Source organism: Schistocerca cancellata, chromosome 9 (genome assembly GCF_023864275.1).
Source record: "Schistocerca cancellata isolate TAMUIC-IGC-003103 chromosome 9, iqSchCanc2.1, whole genome shotgun sequence".
Lineage (NCBI taxonomy): Eukaryota > Metazoa > Arthropoda > Insecta > Orthoptera > Acrididae > Schistocerca > Schistocerca cancellata.
In genome coordinates, this window is record NC_064634.1 from 55,115,906 (window position 1) to 55,141,288 (window position 25,383).

General features: G+C 46.3%; 1 protein-coding gene across 1 annotated transcript in view; it reads left to right on the forward strand.

The window, feature by feature from the left end:
- LOC126100505 (uncharacterized) overlaps positions 1 to 25,383 on the forward strand; it is a 176,550-nt gene that overhangs the window by 23,916 nt on the left and 127,251 nt on the right. The window contains exon 2 of the mRNA XM_049911115.1: positions 827 to 1,088. Coding sequence (XP_049767072.1) covers positions 827 to 1,088 — 262 coding nt within the window. The remainder of the gene's footprint in view (positions 1 to 826; positions 1,089 to 25,383) is intronic.

Here is a 25,383-nt window from a genome sequence, read left to right on the forward strand (position 1 = left end):
TATTGCCATTCGTGCACCCAGGTTCGTCTTTGAGTACACCATCGCCGGCGCTCCTGTCTGTGATGCAGCGTCAAGGGTAACCGCAGCCATGGTCTCCGAACTGATAGTCTATGCTGCTGCAAACGTCGTCGAACTGTTCGTGCAGATGGTTGTTGTCTTGCAAACGTCCCGATCTGTTGACTCAGGGATCGACACGTGGCTGCACGATCCGTTACAGCCATGCGGGTAAGATGCCTGTCATCATGACTGCTAGTGATACTAGGCCTTTGGGATCGAACACGGCGTTCCGTATTACCCTGCTGAATCCACGGATTCCATATTCTGCTAACAGTCAGTGGATCTCGACCAACGCGAGCAGCAATGTCGCGATACGATAAACCGTAATCGTGATAGGCTACGATCCGACCTTTATGAAAGTCGGAAACGTGATGGTACGCATTTCTCCTCCTTACACGAGGCATCGGAGCAACGTGTCACCAGGTTACGCCGGTCAACTGCTGTTTGTGTATGAGAAATCGGTTGGAAACTTTCGTGATGTCAGCACGTTGTAGGTGTCGCCACCGGCGCCAACGTTGTGCGAATGCTCCGAAATGCTAATCACTTGCATATCACAGCATCTTCTTCCTGTCGGTTAAATTTCGCGTCTGTAGCCCGTCATATTCGTGGTGTAGCAATTGTAATGGCCAGTGGCGTACTAACATGTTTATTGCGTAAATCTATCAGACTTTCTGCTCTCTCGTTCCTGCTACCAAACTCATATTCTGACGTATCCCGTTCCACTGCTCCTTCCTCTAGTACCTCTAGGTGACTGAAAGACGTTTCATAGGATTCTACAGCCTGTTCGAAATCTGCCTGAAGCCTGGACCGGCACCCGCCTGGATGGCAGCAGTGGCACGTCTGGTGCCGGTCAACTCTGGCCTGGAACTGCCTCAGCCTGAACTGGAAGGTCGGTGGGCCACAGGCGACGAGGGCTGCGGCGGCGTCCTGGCGGCGATCCACGAACTCTCCTGGGAAGAGGCCATCGAACTCGCCTGTCACCTCGTCTGCCGCATCCCTGCTGACTGCATCGACACCTGCTCTCTACAGGGGTACGTACGCCACTAGAGGCCACCGTCACCCACCCTACATACAGGGTGAAAAGTATTTAAACCGACAAACTTTGGGAGCTTGTAGGGGACATCAAAACAAATACTTTTCCCTAATGTCATCTTTTCCTATGAAGATTATTTAAGCCGGTGGAGGCCGTATTACGATCTTCAGTTGTTAGAGGGCGTATTACACTGTTCAGTTGTAGGCAACTGCTGTCCACCAGTGCAGTAGTGCACTGTCTCTGTTTGTTAGTGGAGCAATACGCTTGGAGTGAGTACACTGATATGGCTGGTGCGTACTACGTAGCGCGCCACAGCGGACGAGATGCACAGCGGATTTATCAACAACAATATCATAATCGCCGTAGCCCTCATCATACGACCTTTGCTGCTGTGTACCAGTGTCTACGTGAGACCGAATCATTTAGCAGATTACCTGGACAGGGACGCCGTCGCACGGTAAGAACGCTGCAATTTGAGGAAGCCGTCTTGCAGCATGTGGAGCGGGGTCCTTCAATCAGCAGTCGTGAAATTGCACGTAAAATGGCGACGAATCCCCACTTTTTTGTGTGCGGAACAATTCAGGACACACCTGATGTTTTTGCCCGTGTCAGACGGAACATGATCCGACAGTATAACCTTTGTTCACGTGTCAGTGGAGATATTTTTGAAAATCTACTTTAACTGAAATTGGGTTGTGTTAATGTGTTGTCTCTTGGTCATAAAAAACTGGAAAAGTGGTTCTTGGTTTAATTAATTTGCCGCCAGAGAAATCTTCCTCTACCGGTTTAAATACTCCTCATAGGAAAAAATGACATTGGGGAAAAATATTTGTTTTGATGTCTTTCGAGAGCAATTGCTACGTCCATTTCACTTATAGCATGTCCACAACCTGGAACCAGTTAATTATCCATCCAGAGCACAGTTTTCCCAGTGGTACCTGGAACAGTGTGAAATGCATCCTACATTTCCATCCTCTTTGTTGTTTACCGATGAAGCAACGTTCGGGCGTGATGGAATCTTCAACATGCACAATTAGCATATTTGGAGTGAGGATATCCCGCATGTCACAGTTACTAGCGCTCATCAAGTGCGGTTCTTCGTTAATGTGTGGGTCGGTGTTGTTGGGGACTGTTTAATTGGGCTGTATCTGCTACCTAGGCCATTAAATGGCAGGCACTGTTACAATTTTCTCGCTAGAGCATTGAAAGAATTGCTGGAAGACGTTCCGCTCCCTACAAGACAACGCATGTGGTTCCTACATGACGGGGCGCCGGCACATTTCAGTCATCGTGTGCGTCAGTTCCTGGACCGACGGTTCCCAGACACGTGGAGGTGGTCCTGTAACATGGCCCGCTCGATCCCCACTTTTTTGTGTGCGGTACAATTCAGGACACTCCTGATGTTTTTGCCCGTGTCAGACAGAACATGATCCGACAGTATAACCTTTGTTTACGTGTCAGTGGAGACATTTTTGAAAATCCACTTTAACTGAAATTGGGTTGTGTTAATGTGCTGTCTCTTGATCATAAAAAACTGGAAAAGTGGTTGTTGGTTTAATTAATTTGCCGCCAGAGAAATCTTACTCTACCGATTTAAATACTCCTCATAGGAAAAAATGACATTAAGGAAAAATATTTGTTTTGATGTCCCCTACAATCTCCCAGAGTTTGTCGGTTTAAATACTTTTCACCCTGTATAATACTCTTCTCAAAACAGTTGTGTGCGCCATCATCTGATTTTGTCTTTTTCCGAGACTAACATTTGTTAATAAGGACACCAGACAACACATAGGTCGCTCCCCCGCTCATCCCCACCACCTAGCCCCTCGTCACAGAGGAATGGACTCCAATACTCCGTATCCGGGAGGACGACGGTTCAATCCCGTCTCCAGCCATGATTTCCCTAAATCGTTTCACGCAAATGCCGGGATGGTTCCTCTAAAAGGGCACGGACGATTTCCTTCCCCATCCTTCCCTAACCCGAACTTGCGCTCCGTCTCTAATGACCTCGTTATCGACGGGACGTTAAACACTAACCTCCTCCTCCTCCTCCAATACTCTGTAACATCACGTCTCTCCTTGATTATGAATTGAACTAGATGTGGAAGAGAGTCCATAAGTTTCTTCAGAAATGTCACATACATAACGAATTCGTCTACTTGAGATCTGTTAGGAATTGAAATGCTATCTACTTGTGGGACATGTGATTTGTGCCGGACCGACCGGGACTCGTACCTGGAATTGCCGCTCATCGGAAACATACCCCATTACCATTACGGCTTCCCGTGCACGATCTCCGGATCAGTCCAAACCTCTAAATGCCACGCTTCCTGCGTCCCAATTGGTGGCAACATGACTTAGATTAGCGCATCTCGGTTCATGACAGAAACGTGTTCAACATTAGTACACACATCAAAAAAGTTTTGCATCACCTCAGTTCCGACAGTTCCGGAACCTCTACAGAGAATTGGAATAGAGACTAACTTAAACATAATTTCCGACCTTTTTATTGCTTATGAAAACCACTCATTGCACGTTGCACCACCATACAGCGAGGCCTTCAGAGGTGGGGGTCCAGATTGCTGTACACACCGGTACCTCTAATACCCAGTAGCACATCCTCTTGGATTTATGCATGCTTGTATTCGTCGTGACATACGATCCACAAGTTCATCAAGGCAATGTTGGTCCAGATTGTTCCACTCCTCCACGGCGATTCGGCGTTGATCCCTCAGAGTGGTTGGTGCGTCACGTCGTCCATAAGCAGCCCATTTCAATCTACCCCAGGCACGATCGATAGGGTTCATGTCTGAATAACATGCCGTCCACTCTAGTCGAGCGATGTCATTATCGCGAAGGAAGTCATTCAAAAGATGTGCACGATGGCGGTGCGAATTGTCTTCCATGAAGACGAACGTGTCCCTAATATGCTGCCAACCATGCCTTCCATGACCACCAGCGGCGTATGTCGGCCCCTCATAATGCCACCCCAAGACAGTAGGGAACCTCCACCTTGCTGCACTCGCTGGACAGTGTGTCTGAGGCGTTCAGCCTGACCGGACTGCCTCCGACGATTGTCCGGTTCAAGGCATATTCGACACTAAATAAACAATTTTTTCAGCCTTCAGTTGCAAGGTAATTTTACTCGTTTACCTAGGTTTCGATTCCAGTAATGGAATCTTCTTGAGAACAAAAAATAAAATTAATATTTTTTTTTTTTGTTCTGAAGAAGATTCCATTACTGGAATCGAAACCTAGGTAAACGAGTAAAATTACCTTGCAACCGAAGGCTGAAAAAATTGTTTATTTGCTGTACATTTCACAGTTGCTGACACGCTGCAATATGTTAAAGATCTCTATATTCGACACTCATCGGTGAAGAGAACGTGATGCCAATCGTGAGCGGTCCATTTGGCATGTTGTTGGGCCCATCTGTACCGCCCTGCATGGTGTCGTGGTTGCAAAGATGGACCTCGCCATGGAAGATAATGTGAATGCGCTTAGGGCAGCCAAGTGTTCTGAATTTCTCTGCCGGCCGCTATGGCCGCCCGGTTCTAGGCACTTCAGTCTGGAACCGCGTGATCAATACGGTCGCAGGTTCGAATCCTGCGTCGGGCATGGATGTGTGTGATGTCCTTAGGTTAGTTAGGTTTAAGTAGTTCTAAGTTCAAGGGGACTGATGACCCCAGATGTTAAGTCCCCTAGTGCTCAGAGCCATTTGAACCATTTGAATTTCCCTCAAATAAAATTATTGAGTCGGTAAACTGGCTAGCGACGATTTCAGTCATGTAGGTCATGGTCTAAAACGCATTGGGGAGCCAGTCAGCACCCGGAGACGGCCCGTCCACACTCCCTACATTAATACGGCATTCGAACCACGACATAGGGAGCACGGGTGGCAGCTTATGTAACAGTTTTTTATAGTAACGAAAAGTTTTGTAACCGCTCATATCTGAGAACAAGAACGGGTTTACATTCAATTTGGGCGGCAGCTGTAGCTCCACAATATTTGTTACCTCGTGCCTTCTAGCATGCTTGGATACCTTCAAAAATGGTTCGAATTGCTGTGAGCACTATGGGTCACCTAGAATTTAGAACTACTTAAACCTAACTAACCTAAGGACGTTACACATAACGACGCACAAGGCAGGATTCGGACCTGGGACCGAAGCGCTTGGATACTCCTCAGCATGTTGTCCAGGTGATGTTCCTGATGGCGCTATCCCAGCATGCTCCTCCTCTGCAGCGGTCTTCCTGCGGTCATCCAGTGTTTGGGGCTGGTACCTGCAAAGACGCACGCAGAGTTTCAATTGGTGTCAGTAGTCTCATTCGGTTCCATGTTAACAGACACCACTACCTATTTCACTCCTTTGATTCCTGCCTCCTGCATGAAGATGTTTGTGGGCAGGCTACGACGTTCTCGTGCAATATCGTGTGAGGTAACGGGCGAGCTGTGGCGCCCTGAAAATACACTCGTGGAAATTGAAATAAGAACACCGTGAATTCATTGTCCCAGGAAGGGGAAACTTTATTGACACATTCCTGGGATCAGATACATCACATGATCACACTGACAGAACCACAGGCACATAGACACAGGCAACAGAGCATGCACAATGTCGGCACTAGTACAGTGTATATCCACCTTTCGCAGCAATGCAGGCTGCTATTCTCCCACGGAGACGATCGTAGAGATGCTGGATGTAGTCCTGTGGAACGGCTTGCCATGCCATTTCCACCTGGCGCCTCAGTTGGACCAGCATTCGTGCTGGACGTGCAGACCGCGTGAGACGACGCTCCATCCAGTCCCAAACATGCTCAATGGGGGACAGATCCGGAGATCTTGCTGGCCAGGGTAGTTGACTTACACCTTCTAGAGCACGTTGGGTGGCACGGGATACATGCGGACGTGCATTGTCCTGTTGGAACAGCAAGTTCCCTTGCCGGTCTAGGAATGGTAGAACGATGGGTTCGATGACGGTTTGGATGTACCGTGCACTATTCAGTGTCCCCTCGACGATCACCAGTGGTGTACGGCCAGTGTAGGAGATCGCTCCCCACACCATGATGCCGGGTGTTGGCCCTGTGTGCCTCGGTCGTATGCAGTCCTGATTGTGGCGCTCACCTGCACGGCGCCAAACACGCATACGACCATCACTGGCACCAAGGCAGAAGCGACTCTCATCGCTGAAGACGACACGTCTCCGTTCGTCCCTCCATTCACGCCTGTCGCGACACCACTGGAGGCGGGCAGCACGATGTTGGGGCGTGAGCGGAAGACGGCCTAACGGTGTGCGGGACCGTAGCCCAGCTTCATGGAGACGGTTGCGAATGGTCCTCCCCGATACCCCAGGAGCAACAGTGTCCCTAATTTGCTGGGAAGTGGCGGTGCGGTCCCCTACGGCACTGCGTAGGATCCTACGGTCTTGGCGTGCATCCGTGCGTCGCTGCGGTCCGGTCCCAGGTCGACGGGCACGTGCACCTTCCGCCGACCACTGGCGACAACATCGATGTACTGTGGAGACCTCACGCCCCACGTGTTGAGCAATTCGGCGGTACGTCCACCCGGCCTCCCGCATGCCCACTATACGCCCTCGCTCGAAGTCCGTCAACTGCACATACGGTTCACGTCCACGCTGTCGCGGCATGCTACCAGTGTTAAAGACTGCGATGGAGCTCCGTATGCCACGGCAAACTGGCTGACACTGACGGCGGCGGTGCACAAATGCTGCGCAGCTAGCGCCATTCGACGGCCGACACCGCGGTTCCTGGTGTGTCCGCTGTGCCGTGCGTGTGATCATTGCTTGTACAGCCCTCTCGCAGTGTCCGGAACAAGTATGGTGGGTCTGACACACCGGTGTCAATGTGTTCTTTTTTCCATTTCCAGGAGTGTATTCTAAGTTCAGAGTTGGCGGCCACCGCTTGGGCCGTTTGGCAAGGCGCGTGGTGCCTGACAACGGTCGGAGCACGCAGTCCGTCGTCTGCGTGGCTGGGAATTCCGCTGTGACGAGGACGGAGCTTCGTGTCGATGAAGGAGACACGCCGGGAGTGCCGAAGATGGCGGACTTTGTGAAGCCTTAATGGCAGACATTTCACAGTTCGTATGGAAATTAGTAGTAGCCACGTGAATCAGGATACATAAAAAAAAAAGGAACATGTAAATTATTATTATTTGCACGACGATTCTGATGGTGAAGTCAGATTTTCAATATCTTTATTAGCTTACAGTTTAGTATCTGACGGTAAATTTTACAAGTATCACCCAGCAACGAGTTTCCAAAATACCGGGTGATCAAAATGTCAGTAAAAATTTGAAAACTGAATAAATCACGGAATAATGTAGATAGAGAGGTACAAATTGACCCACATGCTTAGAATGACATGGGGTTTTTATTAGAACCAAAACATAACAAAAAATACACTCCTGGAAATGGAAAAAAGAAAACATTGACACCGGTGTGTCAGACCCACCATACTTGCTCCGGACACTGCGAGAGGGCTGTACAAGCAATGATTACACGCACGGCACAGCGGACACACCAGGAACCGCGGTGTTGGCCGTCGAATGGCGCTAGCTGCGCAGCATTTGTGCACCGCCGCCGTCAGTGTCAGCCAGTTTGCCGTGGCATACGGAGCTCCATCGCAGTCTTTTAACACTGGTAGCATGCCGCGACAGCGTGGACGTGAACCGTATGTGCAGTTGACGGACTTTGAGCGAGGGCGTATAGTGGGCATGCGGGAGGCCGGGTGGACGTACCGCCGAATTGCTCAACACGTGGGGCGTGAGGTCTCCACAGTACATCGATGTTGTCGCCAGTGGTCGGCGGAAGGTGCACGTGCCCTACGCAGTGCCGTAGGGGACCGCACCGCCACTTCCCAGCAAATTAGGGACACTGTTGCTCCTGGGGTATCGGCGAGGACCATTCGCAACTGTCTCCATGAAGCTGGGCTACGGTCCCGCACACCGTTAGGCCGTCTTCCGCTCACGCCCCAACATCGTGCAGCCCGCCTCCAGTGGTGTCGCGACAGGCGTGAATGCAGGGACGAATGGAGACGTGTCGTCTTCAGCGATGAGAGTCGCTTCTGCCTTGGTGCCAATGATGGTCGTATGCGTGTTTGGCGCCGTGCAGGTGAGCGCCACAATCAGGACTGCATACGTCCGAGGCACACAGGGCCAACACCCGGCATCATGGTGTGGGGAGCGATCTCCTACACTGGCCGTACACCACTGGTGATCGTCGAGGGGACACTGAATAGTGCACGGTACATCCAAACCGTCATCGAACCCTGTTCCAGCAGGGCAATGCACGTCCGCATGTATCCCGTGCCACCCAACGTGCTCTAGAAGGTGTAAGTCAACTACCCTGGCCAGCAAGATCTCCGGATCTGTCCCCCATTGAGCATGTTTGGGACTGGATGAAGCGTCGTCTCACGCGGTCTGCACGTCCAGCACGAACGCTGGTCCAACTGAGGCGCCAGGTGGAAATGGCATGGCAAGCCGTTCCACAGGACTACATCCAGAATCTCTACGATCGTCTCCATGGGAGAATAGCAGCCTGCATTGCTGCGAAAGGTGGATATACACTGTACTAGTGCCGACATTGTGCATGCTCTGTTGCCTGTGTCTATGTGTTTGTGGTTCTGTCAGTGTGATCATGTGATGTATCTGACCCCAGGAATGTGTCAATAAAGTTTCCCCTTCCTGGGACAATGAATTCACGGTGTTCTTATTTCAATTTCCAGGAGTGTACAAACGTTAAAAAAATGTCCGACAGATGACGCTACATCTGATGGGAATAGCAATAATTAGCATAACAAAGTAAGACAAAGCAAAGATGACGTTCTTTACAGGATATGCTCAATATGTCCACCATCATTCCCCAACAATAGCTGTAGTCGAGTAATAATGTTGTAAACAGCACTGTAAAGCATGTCCGGAGTTATGGTGACGCATTGGTGTCGGATGTTGTCTTTCAGCATCCCTAGAGATGTCGGTCGATCACGATACACTTGCGACTTCAGGTAACCCCAAAGCCAATAATCGCTCGGACTGAGGTCTGGGGACCTGGGAGGCCAAGCATGACGAAAGTGGCAGCTGAGCACACGATCATCACCAAACGACGCGCGCAAGAGATCTTTCACGCGTCTAGCAATATGGGGTGTTTTTTTTTTTAGGTTCTAAGGAAACCCCATGTCATTCCAAGCATGTGTGTCAATTTGTACCTCTCTATCTACGTTATTCCGTGATTTATTAAGTTTTCAAATCTATACTGACTTTTTGATCACCCGGTATAAACGCTTCATCCGATTTCGACAATCGCCGTGTCTTTAGAAAGCTATTAGTGTAAACCTAAATCGGTATGACTTACATTCACGTAACTTAAATAGTACATGAGTTATTGGAGGTCAAATTGGCCGATTACTACCGATCGCGTCAGGCCATATGTGCTCCACAGTTACACGAAAAAACGGTAGCAGCGTGCATATAAACATATTGATTCATCTATGTCTTTTGTCAATATCCGATGTATGATATTGATGAAGAGACTGGTCAATTATTTACTGTGTTTTAGAAAGCACAGAGATATTAGACTCCTGGCCTACCTTTCGCTTATTTTCTTTTTATATGTGTTTATTTAATTGTTTAAGTATTTAATAATGTGTGTTGGAGCGGGTTTATGGTCCAGCCGTAGGAATAATCATTTAATATCAAGTAGTTAAATGTAAATCCAGTATTTCGTATGTGCTTACATATGTCTCATTATGATTGTGACTGTGTGTTGGCATGAAGACACGGCGTGAGCGCTCTAACCGATCACAGCGCTCGTGCATGGGGAGACTGGGAGGAAGCGAGTTTCCGGAGAGGACAGGAGTGAGTTCTAGCAGTGCGGCAGTTCTGGACGGTACGGCTCTGGACACGGGAGTGAGTGCTGGAAGCGGACAGTACAGCGCGGCGGACGCTCAGTCACGGGAATGACTTGCAGTGGAGCAGTTTGCGCGTGACAGCGAGAGATAGAAATATTTCTGAGTGCCGACCTGTGCTCTTGCGTGATTTCCGTGGCTTCTGCAGTGAAGATTTAGTGTGCGCTTTGAAGTGAATACTTCGCGAGCTATGTTGTTGTTCATAACTAATTATGTGCAGTTGGAATCTATTGTTTCCCTGTTATTCAGCTTATATTTTATTTAATTGCTGGACCATCGACATCAATATATGATTTGCAGTAATATACCGCATTCTCAAATGTACTTATACAATTGTACTCATCATTTAAAGTCGTTAAGGTAGAGCCTGCAAATTTTATTTAACTGCAATCTTTCATTTATAGATGTCTATATTACGTTCAAAATTCGCAATTGCCGAGTGACAGGAACATTCGACCATTCGATTTATGTGTCTGTTCATATTGTATACTGTAGACGCAGCAGTATTTGGCTTGTAATGCGGCAACTACTTATCCCAGCCCCTAGACAACGAAACCAGCCAAAACGTTTAATATTGCTACTCTGAGTCAGAGGGTCCGTAGTTATTTTGAAAGACCGCAATCGTTTTGAAAGATGAAACCATGCCCGAAATGTTATCTGTAAGACTGGACAACAAGTTGAATGATGCTCTTCCGATACTGCAAAGCACTCAAGTTGTCATCGATATCGATGAGACGTATCAGTTATCCGTGCATCATGACAGCCCGAAATATGATAGACCCAACCCAGCTGAGCCCGTGCCGCTTCATGTATGAGACCTGCGTTGGTACATGGTTTCCTCCACATTCTTCTACGATGAACTTCAGGCGTTATTTTACTTTTCATTTTACGCATCTAGATCTAGTTCCGGCTGACAAAACTCAGAGCAAATCCCCATGATCATAGAAAGAGTCAGTACATCTATGAATATCATAAAAGGCTAATAACATATTAAACAAAATTTACATGAATCTTACCCTAAGACTGGAAAGTTGCTCAGGTTGCACCAACAAAAACTCAAATGGCTCTGAGCACTATGGGACTTAACATCTTAGGTCATCAGTCCCCTAGAACTTAGAACTACTTAAACCTAACTAACCTAAGGACATCACACACATCCATGCCCGAGGCAGGATTCGAACCAGCGACCGTAGCGGTCCCGCGGTTCCAAACTGTAGCGCCCAGAAACGCTCGGCCACTCCGGCAGGCCTTGTACCAACATTCAAGGCCGGCAGTAGGAGTACTCCACAAAATTACAGCTCCATGTCATATGTAGCTGGATTTTGGAACATGTATTGTTTCGAACATTATGAATTACCTCGGAGAGAACGGTCTATTAACACACGGTCAAGACGGATTTGGAAAATATTGTTCTTCTGTAACACAACTAGCTCTTTACTCACACCAAGTGTTGAGCACTATTGACAAGTTATTTCAAATTGATTCCGCATTTATAGGTGTCCAGAAGGTTTTTGACACTGTACCTCATAAGCATCTTGTAAAGAAATTGTACACTGATGGAATATCGTCTCTATTACAGTACTGGATTCGTGATTTCGTGTCAGAGAGGTCACAGTTCGTAACAATTGATGAAAAGTCATCTAGTAAAACAGAAGTGATTTCTGGCGTTCCCCAAGGCAGTGTTATAGGTCATCTGCTGTTGCTTATCTACATAAGCGAATTAGGAGACAATCTGAGCAGCCCTCTTAGGTTGTTTGCTAATGACACTGTCGTTTATCGTCAAGTAGGCAACAGAAGATCAAATCCAATTGCAAAACTATTTAGATAAGAGATCTGTATGGTACTAAAATTGGCAGTGGTCCCTAAATAATGAAAAGTGTGGGGGTCATCCACATGAGTGCTAAAAGGAAACCGTTAAACCGTTAAACATAGGTTACACGCCGAATCAATGAAATCTGAAGGCCGTAAAGTCAAGTAAATACATAGGAATTACAATTACGAACAATTTAAATTGGAAAGAACACATAAAAATGTTGTGGGAAAGGCGAACCAAACACTGTTTCATTGGCAGAACACTTACGAGATGCAACAGATCTACTAAAGAGATTGCCTAATTATGCTTGTCCTTATCCTTTTGGAATACTGATGCACAATGGGGGATCCTTACCAGATAGAATTAACGGAATACGTCAAGAAAATTCAAAGAAGGGCAGCATGTTTTGTATTACCGAGAAATAGGGGAGAGAGTGTCACGGACATGATACAAGATTTGGGGTGGACATATTAAAACAAAGACATTTCTCGTTGCGGCGAGAACGTCTCACGAAATTTCAATCACAAACTTCCTCCTCTGAGTGCGGAACATTTTGTTGACACCGACCTACATGGGGAGGTGCGATTCACTTGCAGTTTTGATTTCTGGGCAGTATTAACTGAGTAAAAGCTGCTATTTTTGGAAATAATCTTGTACAATTAACAACAAACGCCGTTAAAGAGAATGTATTGAGAGGACAATGTCAGAATTCTGAGACGTCTGAGCAGGGTACACAAGAGGTACGCGAACTCACACCGCACGTTACCCGAAGATATATATATATATAGGGTGCTCCATTGATCGTGACCGGGCCAAATATCTCACGAAATAAGCGTCAAACGAAAAAACTACATCTTCGGCCGGACATGACTGCTTGTCCTGTTCCAGAGGTTGCCCCTCAGACTGCAAGATCCGGGCGGTCGCAGAGGGTGGGCTTACTGGTAGTTGGGAGCTCCAACGTCAGGCGCGTAATGGGGCCCCTTAGGGATATGGCAGCAAGAGAGGGAAAGAAAACCAATGTGCACTCCGTGTGCATACCGGGGGGAGTCATTCCAGATGTGGAAAGGGTCCTTCCGGATGCCATGAAGGGTATAGGGTGCACCCATCTGCAGGTGGTCGCTCATGTCGGCACCAATGATGTGTGTCGCTATGGATAGGAGGAAATCCTCTCTGGCTTCCGGCGGCTATCTGATTTGGTGAAGACTGCCAGTCTCGCTAGCGGGATGAAAGCAGAGCTCATCATCTGCAGCATCGTCGACAGGACTGACTGCGGGCCTTTGGTACAGAGCCGAGTGGAGGGTCTGAATCAGAGGCTGAGACGGTTCTGCGACCGTGTGGGCTGCAGATTCCTCGACTTGCGCCATAGGGTGGTGGGGTTTCGGGTTCCGCTGGATAGGTCACGAGTCCGCTACACGCAGCAAGCGGTTACACGGGTAACAGGGGTTGTGTGGCGTGGACTGGGTGGTTTTTTTTAGGTTAGATGGCCTCGGGCAAGTACAGAAAGGGCAACAGCCTTAAAGGGTGCGTGGCAAAGTCAGGACATGCGGGGACTAAGCAGCAATCGGTATTGTAATTGTAAACTGTCGAAGCTGCATTGGTAAAGTACCGGAACTTCAAGCGCTGATAGAAAGCACCGAAGCTGAAATCGTTATAGGTACAGAAAGCTGGCTGAAGCCAGAGATAAATTCTGCCGAAATTTTTACAAAGGCACAGACGGTGTTTAGAAAGGATAGATTGCATGCAACCGGTGGTGGCGTGTTTGTAGCTGTTAGTAGTAGTTTATCCTGTAGTGAAGTAGAAGTGGATAGTTCCTGTGAATTATTATGGGTGGAGGTTACACTCAGCAACCGAGCTAGGTTAATAGTTGCCTCCTTTTACCGACCTCCCGACTCAGCAGCATTAGTGGCAGAACAACTGAGAGAAAATTTGGAATACATTTCACATAAATTTTCTCGGCATGTTATAGTCTTAGGTGGAGATTTCAATTTACCAGATATAGACTGGGACACTCAGATGTTTAGGACGGGTGGTAGGGACAGAGCATCGAGTGACATTATACTGAGTGCACTATCCGAAAATTACCTCGAGCAATTAAACAGAGAACCGACTCGTGGAGATAACATCTTGGACCTACTGATAACAAACAGACCCGAAATTTTCGACTCTGTAAGTGCAGAACAGGGAGTCAGTGATCATAAGGCCGTTGCAGCATCCCTGAATATGGGAGTTAATAGGAATATAAAAAAAGGGAGGAAGGTTTATCTGTTTAGCAAGAGTAATAGAAGGCAGATTTCAGACTACCTAACTGATCAAAACGAAAATTTCTGTTCCGACACTGACAATGTTGAGTGGTTATGGAAAAAGTTCAAGGCAATCGTAAAATGCGTTTTAGACAGGTACGTGCCAAGTTAAACTGTGAGGGACGGGAAAAACCCACCGTGGTTCAACAACAAAGTTAAGAAACTACTGCGAAAGCAAAGAGAGCTTCACTCTAAGTTTAAACGCAGCCAAAACCTCTCAGACAAACAGAAGCTAAACGATGTCAAAGTTAGCGTAAGGAGGGCTATGCGTGAAGCGTTCAGTGAATTCGAAAGTAAAATTCTATGTACCGACTTGACAGAAAATCCTAGGAAGTTCTGGTCTTACGTTAAATCACTAAGTGGCTCGAAACAGCATATCCAGACACTCCGGGATGATGATGGCATTGAAACAGAGGATGACACGCGTAAAGCTGAAATACTTAACACCTTTTTCCAAAACTGTTTCACAGAGGAAGACCGCACTGCAGTTCCTTCTCTAAATCCTCGCACAAACGAAAAAATGGCTGACATCGAAATAAGTGTCCAAGGAATAGAAAAGCAACTGGAATCACTCAACAGATAAAAGTCCACTGGACCTGACGGGATACCAATTCGATTCTACACAGAGTACGCGAAAGAACTAGCCCCCCTTCTAATAGTCGTGTACCGCAAGTGTCTAGAGGAACGGAAGGTTCCAAATGACTGGAAAAGAGCACAGGTAGTCCTAGTCTTCAAGAAGGGTCGTCGAGCATGTTATAGACCTATATCTGTGACTTCCAGCTGTTGTAGAATTTTAGAACATGTTTTTTACTCGAGTATCATGTCGTTTTTGGAAACCCAGGATCTACTGCGTAGGATCAACATGGATTCCGGAAACAGCGATCGTGTGAGACCCAACTCGCTTTATTTGTTCATGAGACCCAGAAAATATTAGATACAGGCTCCCAGGTAGATGCTATTTCCCTTGACTTCCGAAACTTGAGTTTTCGAGCCGCTCACGTGTGGTCCCTAATTCTGGCCGGCGTAGCTCCGTCTACGTTCGCCTTAATGGTTTTAATTTTGACTGACATAATCTTATGATTATGCGTCTTTATTGTTTTAATTTTTAATCTGGGACTTGGCCAGTGTTTGGCTCTCAAAATAATTAAATTTTTTGTTCTGAAGAAGATACCATTACTGGAATCGAAACCTAAATAAACGAGTAAAAATTTCCTTGCAACTTAAGGCTGAAAAAATTCTTTATTTTCTGTACATTTCACAGTTGCTAACAAGCTGCAATATGTTAAAGATTTGTAAACTTCAGGTGCTTACTGACGTGTTGGTCGCTAGAAAATCGCAGGCGCTAAAAGCTGAGGCCACAGCATCACCGTAGACGAATCATAGAGGATACAGACATCCAGAGCCCCCTGCTGGAGAAACGGGCCACGGTAATCGCATGCGCGACGTGGGAAGAGTGCGTCCGCAAAACACGGCCCAGCAGACAACTGGCCGTCAGTTAACTGTCTGAAACTCAGTTCCCAACCTGTGTTGACTCAGATTCGTTCGTCAGCGGCCGGCGATGCCTTAGTACGGACAATGTTGTCATGTCTTTCTGAGTTGAAATTCCGTGTCTCTAGATGTATTCCCATATCTGCCTTACCCTCTACAGCTCCCTGCGGTACCCTGCAAGTTATTCAACGGTGTCTAAACGGATGTCCTATCATCCTGCCACTTCTTCTCGTCAGTGTTTCCCATATATTCCTTTCCTCTCCGGTACCGCACATTCATTCCATTCGGAAGGTACTTCTTCACTTTCACTGAGACTATAAATGTCATTAGCGAATCTTGTGATTGATATACTTCACCTTGAATTTTAATTCCAATTTTGAACCATTCCTTTGTTTCTGTCATTGCTTATTCGATAAATAGATTGAACAGTAGGGGCGAAAGGTTACATCCCTGTATTAGATGCTTTGCAATCGGATCACGTTGTTCTTCGTCTTCCACACTTACTATCCCTCTTGGCTTTTGTACAAGTTGTGTATTACCCGTCTCTCCCTATAGCTTACCGGTATTCTCCTCAGAATTTTGAGCATCCTGCACAGGTAGACATTGTCGAATGCTTTTTCTAGATCGACAAATCCAATGAACGTGTCTTGATTTTTCTTCAGTCTTGCTTCCAGTACCAACCGCAACGTCAGCACTGCCTCCCTGGTGTCTTTATCTGTCCTAAACAAACAGACAGTATTCTAATACACAACAAATTTTCTTTCCCTTTCTTCTGTATATTATTCTTGTCAGCAACTTGGATGGATGAGCTTTAAGTTGATTGAGACATAATTCTCCTACTTGTTAGAATTGTTCAGAATTGTGTGGATGATATTTTTCCGAAAGTCCAGGTGGTGTATCTCCAGACTCATACATTCCGCACAGCAACGTGAATAGTCCTTTTGTTGCATCAGCCCAATGATTTTAAAAATTTTGATGGAATGTTATCTATCCCTTCTGCTTTATTCGATCTTAAGTCTTCCAAAGCTCTCTTAACTTCTGATTCAATACTGGATCCCTTATCTCCTGTTTCTTCTTCTGTCACGTCGTCGAACGAACAAGTATTTCTCCACATAGAGGACTTCAAATGGTTCAAATGGCTCTAAGCACTACGGGACTTAACATCTGAGGTCATCAGCCCCCTAGACTTAGAACTACTTAAATCTAACTAACATAAGGACATCAAACACATCCATGCCCGAGGCAGGATTCGAACCTGCGAGCATAGCAGCAGTGCGGTACCGGACTGAAGCACCTAGAACCGCGCGGGTCACTACGGCCGGCCGATAGAGGACTTCAATGTACTTTCTTTCACCTGTCTCCTCTCTCGCCTGCATTTAGCAGTGGAATTCCCACTGCACTCTTAAAGTTACCAACCTTCCTTTTAATTTTACCGAAGGTTGCATTGAGTTGTCTATAAGTTGATTCAGTCCTTCTGACAATCATAGATTTCTCGATATCTTCACATTTTTCAGGCAGCTCTTTCCCTTCAGCTTCCCTGCACTTCCAATCGATTTCATTCCTAAGCGACTTGCATTTCTGTATTCATAAATTTCTCTGAACATTTTTGTACTCCCTTCTTTCATCGATCAACTGAAGCATTTCTTGTGTTACCCATATTTTCTTTGCAGTTACTTTTTTAACATCTATGATTTTCCTTCCACCTTCTGTGATTGCCGTTTTTGGAGATATCTATTCATCTTCAACTGAATTGCCTACTAAGCCATATCTTACTGCAGTATCTATAGTTTTAGAGAACTTGAGGCGTATCTCTCTATTCCTTAGTATTTCCCAATCCCGCATCTTTGGGCACTGATTCTTACTGCCTAGTCTCAAACTTCAGCCTGCTCTTCATCATTACTAAATTGTGTTTTGAGTCTATATATGCTCCTGGGTACGTTTTGTAATGCAATATCTGATTTTTTAATTCCTGCCTGACGATGATGTAATCTAACTAAAAGCTCCCCGTATCTCCAGGCCTTCGCCATTTCATCATCATTCATGAAAATGGCGAGATTGGGCTGAGGAAAGGTTGGGAATTTGTACGGACGCTGATAATCGCGCAGTTGAGCGCCCCACAAACCAAACATCATCATCATCATCATCATCATCATCATCCAGGCCTTCTTAAGTACACCTTCTCCTGTTGTGATTCTTGACCAGAGTGTTCCCTACTAAAAGCTGAAATTTATTGCATAACTCAATTAGTCTTTCTCCGCTCTCACTCCTATTACCAAGCGCCCGTAACTATTTCTTCCATTTCTTCCCCTACAAGAGCACTCCAGGGCCCAATGACTATTAGATTTTCATCTTCCTTAAATGTACTGAACTACCCGTTCTATATACTCATGTATTTTCTCTGTCACTTCATTTTCAGCATGCGACGTCGACATGTACTCTGAACTGTTGAGGTCGGTGTTGCTTTGCTGACGATTCTAATGAGAACAACACTACCACTGAACTGTTCACAATAACACGCTCCTTGCCCTACCTTCATATTCATAACAAATCCTACTACCATTATTCCACTTTCTGCTGCTGTTGATGTTGCCCCATACTGATCTGACCAGAAATCCTTGTCTGCTTTCCGTTTCACTTCACCGACCCACACTATAGCTATCGAGAGCCTTTGCACTTCGCTTTTCAGATTTTACAGCACCCTGCCACGTTCAAACTCGTAAGACGTTATCCTCTCGTTGGTAATTGTCTAATTCTCGTTGTCACCTCCCCCTTGGCAATCCCTTTCCAGATATCTGAATTCGGTACTGTTCTGTAATGTTTTCCCAAAGTGCAATCCGTCTGGTAAAATTATGCACAGAGTATAACTTAATCATAGCTAATACTTGGTTTCATACTCATGAAATAAGGTGTTATACGTGGAAGAGGCCTGCAGACACTGCAAGGTTTCAGACATATTATAATAATGGTAAGAGAGAGATTTAGAAACCAGCTTTTAATTGTAGGACATTTCCAGGGGCAGATGTGGACTCTGGCCACAATTTTTCGGTTATGAACTGTAGATTAAAGCTGAAGGAACTGCAGTAAGGCAGGAATTTAAGGATATGGGACCTGGATAAACTGAAACAACCAGACGTTTTAGTGAGTTTCAGAAAGAACATTACGGAACAGTTGACAAGAAAAGGGAAAGAAATACAGTACAAAAAGAATGGTATAGCTTTGGGAGATAAAACAGTGAAGGCAGCAGAGGATCAAGTGGGTAAAAAGACGAGGGCTAGTACAAATGCTTGGGTAACAGAAGAGACACTGTAAGTAATTGATTAAAGGAGAAAATCTAAAACTGCAATAAATGGAGCAGGCGAAAAGGAATACAATTAAAATTAAAGAGACCTTTGGAGTAAAGAGAACCACTTGTACGAATATCACGAGCTCAGATGGAAAACCAGTCCTAAGAAAAGAAGGAAAAGCAGTAAGGTGGAAGAAGTATATAGAAGTTCTATAAAGGGGTACGTACTCGAGGGCAATAGTTTGGAAAAGGAAAACTACGTAGATGAAGATGAAATGGGAGATATGATACTGCGTGAAGAATTTGACAGAGCATCGAAAGACCTAAGTCAAAACAAGGCTCCGAGAGTAGACAACATTCCATTATAACTATTAATAGCCTTGGGAGAACCAACCATGACAAAACTCTTCCATCCGGTAAGGAAGATGTATGAAACAGGCAAAATACCTCCAGACTTCAAGACGAATATAATAATTCCAATCGCAGAGAAAGCAGGTGTTGACTGGTGAAATGGAAAAACTGGTAGAAGCCGAACATGAGATAGATCAGTTTGGATTCAGAAGAAATGTGGAAACACATGAGGCATTAATGACTCTACTTTGCATAGAAGATAGGATAAGTAAAGGAAAACCTACGTGCCTAGCATTTGTAGGCCTAGAAAAAGCGTTTGACAATGTTGACTGGAATTCTGAAGGTGGCAGGTGTAAAATACAAGGAGCGAAAGGCCATTTACAATTTGTACAGAAACCAGATGGCAGTTATTGTAGTCGAGAAGAATGAAATCGAGGCAGTGGATTGGAAGGGAGCGACACAGGGTTTTAGCTTATCCCGATGTTATTCAATCTGTATACTGAGCAAGAGGTACAGCAAACACAAGAAAAATTTGGAGAAGGAATTAAAATATTAGGAGAAGAAATAAAAACTTTGAGGTTTGCAAACGACGGTTTTTTTCTGTCACAGACAACCAAGGACCTGGGAGAGCAGCTGAACGGAAAGGACAGTGTCTTGAAAGGAGTATATAAGATGAACATCAACAAAATCAAAAAGAGGATAATGGAATGTCGTTGAATTAAATAAGGTGAAGCTGGGGGAATTAGATTAGGAAATGAGGCACTTATAGTAGTTAATGATTTTTGATATTTGAGGAGCAAAATAACTGATGCTGGTGGAAGTAGAGAGGATATAATTTTTAACATCGAGTGGATCACGTAAGTAATGAGGAGGTACTGAATAGAATTTGGGGGGGGGGGGGGGGGGGGAAAGAGGAATCTGTCGCACAAGTTGACTAAAAGATGAGATTGGTTGATAGGATACGCTCTGAGGCATTGATGGATCACCAGTTTGGTATTGGAGGGAAGCGTGGAGGGTAAAAATCGTAGAGGGAGACCAAGAGATGAATACACTAAACAGATTCAGAAAGATGTAGGTTTCAGTAGTTATTCGGAGACGACGAGGCTTGCACAGGATAGAGTAGCATGGAGTGCTGCATCATACCAGTCTCTGGAAAAAAAAGGGAGATAATCAAGAAAGTTGGCTACACTTCATTTTATCGGCATGTTGAGTGAAGCTGTGTGTTCGTGCTGACAGACGTTGTGAGAAGCTCGTATTGTTGCGTTGTTACAGAAATGGGGCAGTTTGCATTAGAACAGCGAATTAATGGTTTGGAGAGTTATATGTAGACAAGCTCCATCAGGGAATGTAAAGAAATGTTTCTGGCGAAGTAGCCTGGTAGGAAACTCATCACGATCACCACTATTCAAGATCTGTGCGAGAAATGCAGGGACGCAGGATCTGTGTAGAACACTCAGAAGAACAGGCGACCTACAGCGAGGACCCCTGAAACTATAGACAAAATTCGCATGGACATTACGAGAAGTTCCTACAAGTCGGTGAGGATGTTATCACAGCAGGTTGGTTTACTTCGTACATAGCATCATCGTGTACTAAAAGACATGAAATTAAAAGCCTATCGTGTGAGTGTGGTGCAAGAACACTTAGGATCATGAAAAAAAGAGTTCATTGTTGTAACTGGCTACTAACATCATCTGGTACCGGTTACTTGGATCCCTTGCTTTACTTCATATCAGATGAGGCCTGATTTCATTTAACAGGCTATGTAAACTCCATGAATCGCAGATACTTGTCGCAGGACAACCCACATACTCTCTTCACTCAGAGAAGTTAGACATTTGATACGGTTTGTCGACACGCGAATTATTGCGTTCTATGTTTTTCAATTACACCTTAAACAGTGCCAGATATCTAGAGGTCTTTGATTCTTTCTGTGCACAAGTGATAGAAGTAGAGAAGCTTTATACGCTATTCCAACAAGACGGAGCAACTGCTAACGCGTCCAAACAAAGTATGGCCCAGATTACCAACGCGCTACTTGAAGACAGATTTCTCAGTAGAGGCCTCTAGCCACAAGATCCTCGGATTTGGAACAGTGTGATTTTTATTTATGGGGGACACTAAAAAGCTGTGATTTTTGACAATTTTTGCGCAATAGACGCTTTTAAACGAAAAATTACTAGAGAAATTTACAACATCACGCCTGCAGAATTACATCGTGTTGCTGCTACCGTCATTACACGAAGTCAGCTAACCTTGGACGCCCAAGGCCACTACCGACAGCATCTCTTATGAACAGGTAAATACACTACTGGCCATTAAAATTGCTACACCAAGAAGAAATGCAGGTGATAAACGGGTATTCAATGGACAAATACACTCCTGGAAATTGAAATAAGAACACCGTGAATTCATTGTCCCAGGAAGGGGAAACTTTATTGACACATTCCTGGGGTCAGATACATCACATGATCACACTGACAGAACCACAGGCACATAGACACAGGCAACAGAGCATGCACAATGTCGGCACTAGTACAGTGTACATCCACCTTTCGCAGCAATGCAGGCTGCTATTCTCCCATGGGGACGATCGTAGAGATGCTGGATGTAGTCCTGTGGAACGGCTTGCCATGCCATTTCCACCGGGCGCCTCAGTTGGACCAGCGTTCGTGCTGGACGTGCAGACCGCGTGAGACGACGCTTCATCCAGTCCCAAACATGCTCAATGGGGGACAGGTCCGGAGATCTTGCTGGCCAGGGTAGTTGACTTACACCTTCTAGAGCACGTTGGGTGGCACAGGATACATGCGGACGTGCATTGTCCTGTTGGAACAGCAAGTTCCCATGGCGGGCTAGGAATGGTAGAACGATGGGTTCGATGGCGGTTTGGATGTACCGTGCACTATTCAGTGTCCCCTCGACGATCACCAGTGGTGTACGGCCAGTGTAGGAGATCGCTCCCCACACCATGATGCCGGGTGTTGGCCCTGTGTGCCTCGGTCGTATGCAGTCCCGATTGTGGCGCTCACCTGCACGGCGCCAAACACGCATACGACCATCATTGGCACCAAGGCAGAAGCGACTCTCATCGCTGAAGACGACACGTCTCCATTCGTCCCTCCATTCACGCCTGTCGCGACACCACTGGAGGCGGGCTGTACGATGTTGGGGCGTGAGCGGAAGACGGCCTAACGGTGTGCGGGACCGTAGCCCAGCTTCATGGAGACGGTTGCGAATGGTCCTCGCCGATACCCCAGGAGCAACAGTGTCCCTAATTTGCTGGGAAGTGGCGGTGCGGTCCCCTACGGCACTGCGTAGGATCCTACGGTCTTGGCGTGCATCCGTGCGTCGCTGCGGTCCGGTCCCAGGTCGACGGGCACGTGCACCTTCCGCCGACCACTGGCGACAACATCGATGTACTGTGGAGACCTCACGCCCCACGTGTTGAGCAATTCGGCGGTACGTCCACCCGGCCTCCCGCATGCCCACTATACGCCGCGGTTCCTGGTGTGTCCGCTGTGCAGTGCGTGTGATCATTGCTTGTACAGCCCTCTCGCAGTGTCCGGAGCAAGTATGGTGGGTCTGACACACCGGTGTCAATGTGTTCTTTTTTCCATTTCCAGGAGTGTATATTACACTAGAACAGAAGTGTGATTACATTTTCACGGTATTTGGGTGCATAGATCATGAGAAATCAGTACTCAGAACAACCACCTCTGGCCATAATAACGCCGTAGATACGCCTGGGCATTGAGTCAAACATAGCTTGGATGGCGTGTACAGGTACAGCTGGCCATGCAGCTTCAACACGATAACACAGTTCATCAAGAGTAGTGACTGGCGTATTGTGACGAGTCAGTTACTCGGGCACCATTGACCAGACGTTTTCAACTGGTGAGAGATCTGGAGAATGTGCTGGCCAGGTCAGCAGTCGAACATTTTCTGTATCCAGGAAGGCCCGTACGGGACCAGCAACATACGGTCGTGCATTATCCTGCTGAAAAGCGAACAAGAGGTGACCAAGACGTGTAACCAATGGCACCCCATACCATCACACCGGGTGATACGCTAGTATGGCGATGACGAATACACGCTTCCAATGTGCGGTCACCGCGATGTCGCCAAACACGGATGCAACCATCATGATGCTGTAAACAGAAGCTGGATTCATCCGAAGAAACGACGTTTTGCCGTTCGTGCAACCATGTTCGTCGTCGAGTACACCATCGCAGGCGCTCCTGTCTGCGATGCCGTGTCAAGGAAAACCGTAGCCATGGTCTCCGAGCTGATAGTCCATGCTGCAAAAACGTCGTCAAACAGTTCGTGCAGATGGTTGTCTTGCAAACGTCCGCATTTGTTGACTCAGGGATCGAGACTTGGCTGCACGATCCGTTACAGCCATGCGGATAATATGCCCATCATCTCGACTGCTAGTGATACGAGGCCGTTGGGATCCAGCACGGCGTTCCGTGTTACCCTCCTGAACCCACCGATTCCATATTCTGATAACGGTCATCGGATCTCGACCAACGCGAGCAGCAATGTCGCTATACGATAAACCGCAATCGCGATAGGCTACAATCCGGCCTTTAACAAAGTCGGAAACGTGATGGTACGCACTTCTTTTCCTTACACGAGGCACCACAACAACGTTTCACCAGGCAACGCCGGTCAACTGCTGTTTGTGTATGAGAAATCGGTTGGAAACTTTCCTCATGTCAGCACGTTGTAGGTGTCGTCACCGGCGCCAACCTTGTGCGAATGCTAGTCATTTGCATATCACAGGCACTACTTTTCATGTCGCTCTATCACTTACTTCAGATAGCCTTCGGTAGTAAAAATGGCAGCATTAAGCCTTTGAACAAGGTCCTGAAAGTGGGCTTCATATGACAGTTTACTATCTAATGTAACACCTAAAAATTTTAACTGTTCAGTTTCACTAATCATATGCCCATTCTGTGAAACCAAAACGTCGGATTTTGTTGAATTGTATGTTAGAAATGGTCAAAACTGAGTCTTACTGTGATTTAGCATTAGTTTATTTTCTGGAAGCCATGAACATATGTCGTGAATTGTTCTATTTGAAACAATGCCAATGTTGCACGCAACACCCTTTGGTACCACTCTAGTGTCATCAGTAAACAGAATTATTTTAGAATCACCTGTATTACTAGAGAGAATATCATTTATATAAATAAGGAAGATGAACCGTCCCAGTACTGACCGCTGTGGCTCCCTCTATTTGACCATGACTCCTCAGACCCCACGTCACAGCAATTCTCAACGCTGTGGATAAAGACCTGGTGCTGCCTGTTGTTAAAGTAAGAGGTGATCAAGTTGTGAGCTACTCCCCATATTCCATAATGGTCCAACTTTTGGAGCAATATTTTGTGATCAACATTATCAAATGCCTTAGTTAAATTAAAAAAGATCCCTAGCGTTCTAAACCTATTGTTCAACCAGTACCTCAAAGAGAAAAAAACAGTATAGCTTTTTCACTTGTTAAACCATTTCTAAACGCGAACTGTACAATTGATAGCAAATTATGTGACTAAAAATGATTAATTATTCTTACATACCAAGCCTTTTCAACAACTTTAGCAACACTGATGGCAAAGAAATAGGTCTAAAATTGTCTACATTATCCATTTCTCGCTTTTTATGAGGCGGTTTCACTACTGAGAGTGCGCATGTGCGTGTGGGCGCTTGCGTGTACTGTGTATTGAACTGGGGTCCTAGAAAGGACGGAAAGGCTTGACCCCCCCCCCCCCCCCCGTAGCACTCATTGGTTCACAACCCCAAAACAGGCCACAGCAGTCCACCCACCTCACCGCCGCCCCGCACCAAAGCCAGGGTTACTGGAGGTTCGGCTCAGAGTGGAATGATCCCCCACCATGGTGGGAACGTCTCATACCAGACGAGTGTAACCCCACAATGTTTGCGTGGTGGAGACATTATGGTGTACGTGTAGATGGAGACAGTGTTTACGCAACAATCGCTGACATAGTGTAACTAAGGAGGAATAAGGGGAACCAGCCTGCAGTAGCCGAGGCGGATGGAAAACCGCATTAAAAACCATCCACAGGCTGGCCGGCACACCGGACCTCAACACCAATCCGCCTGGCAGATTCGT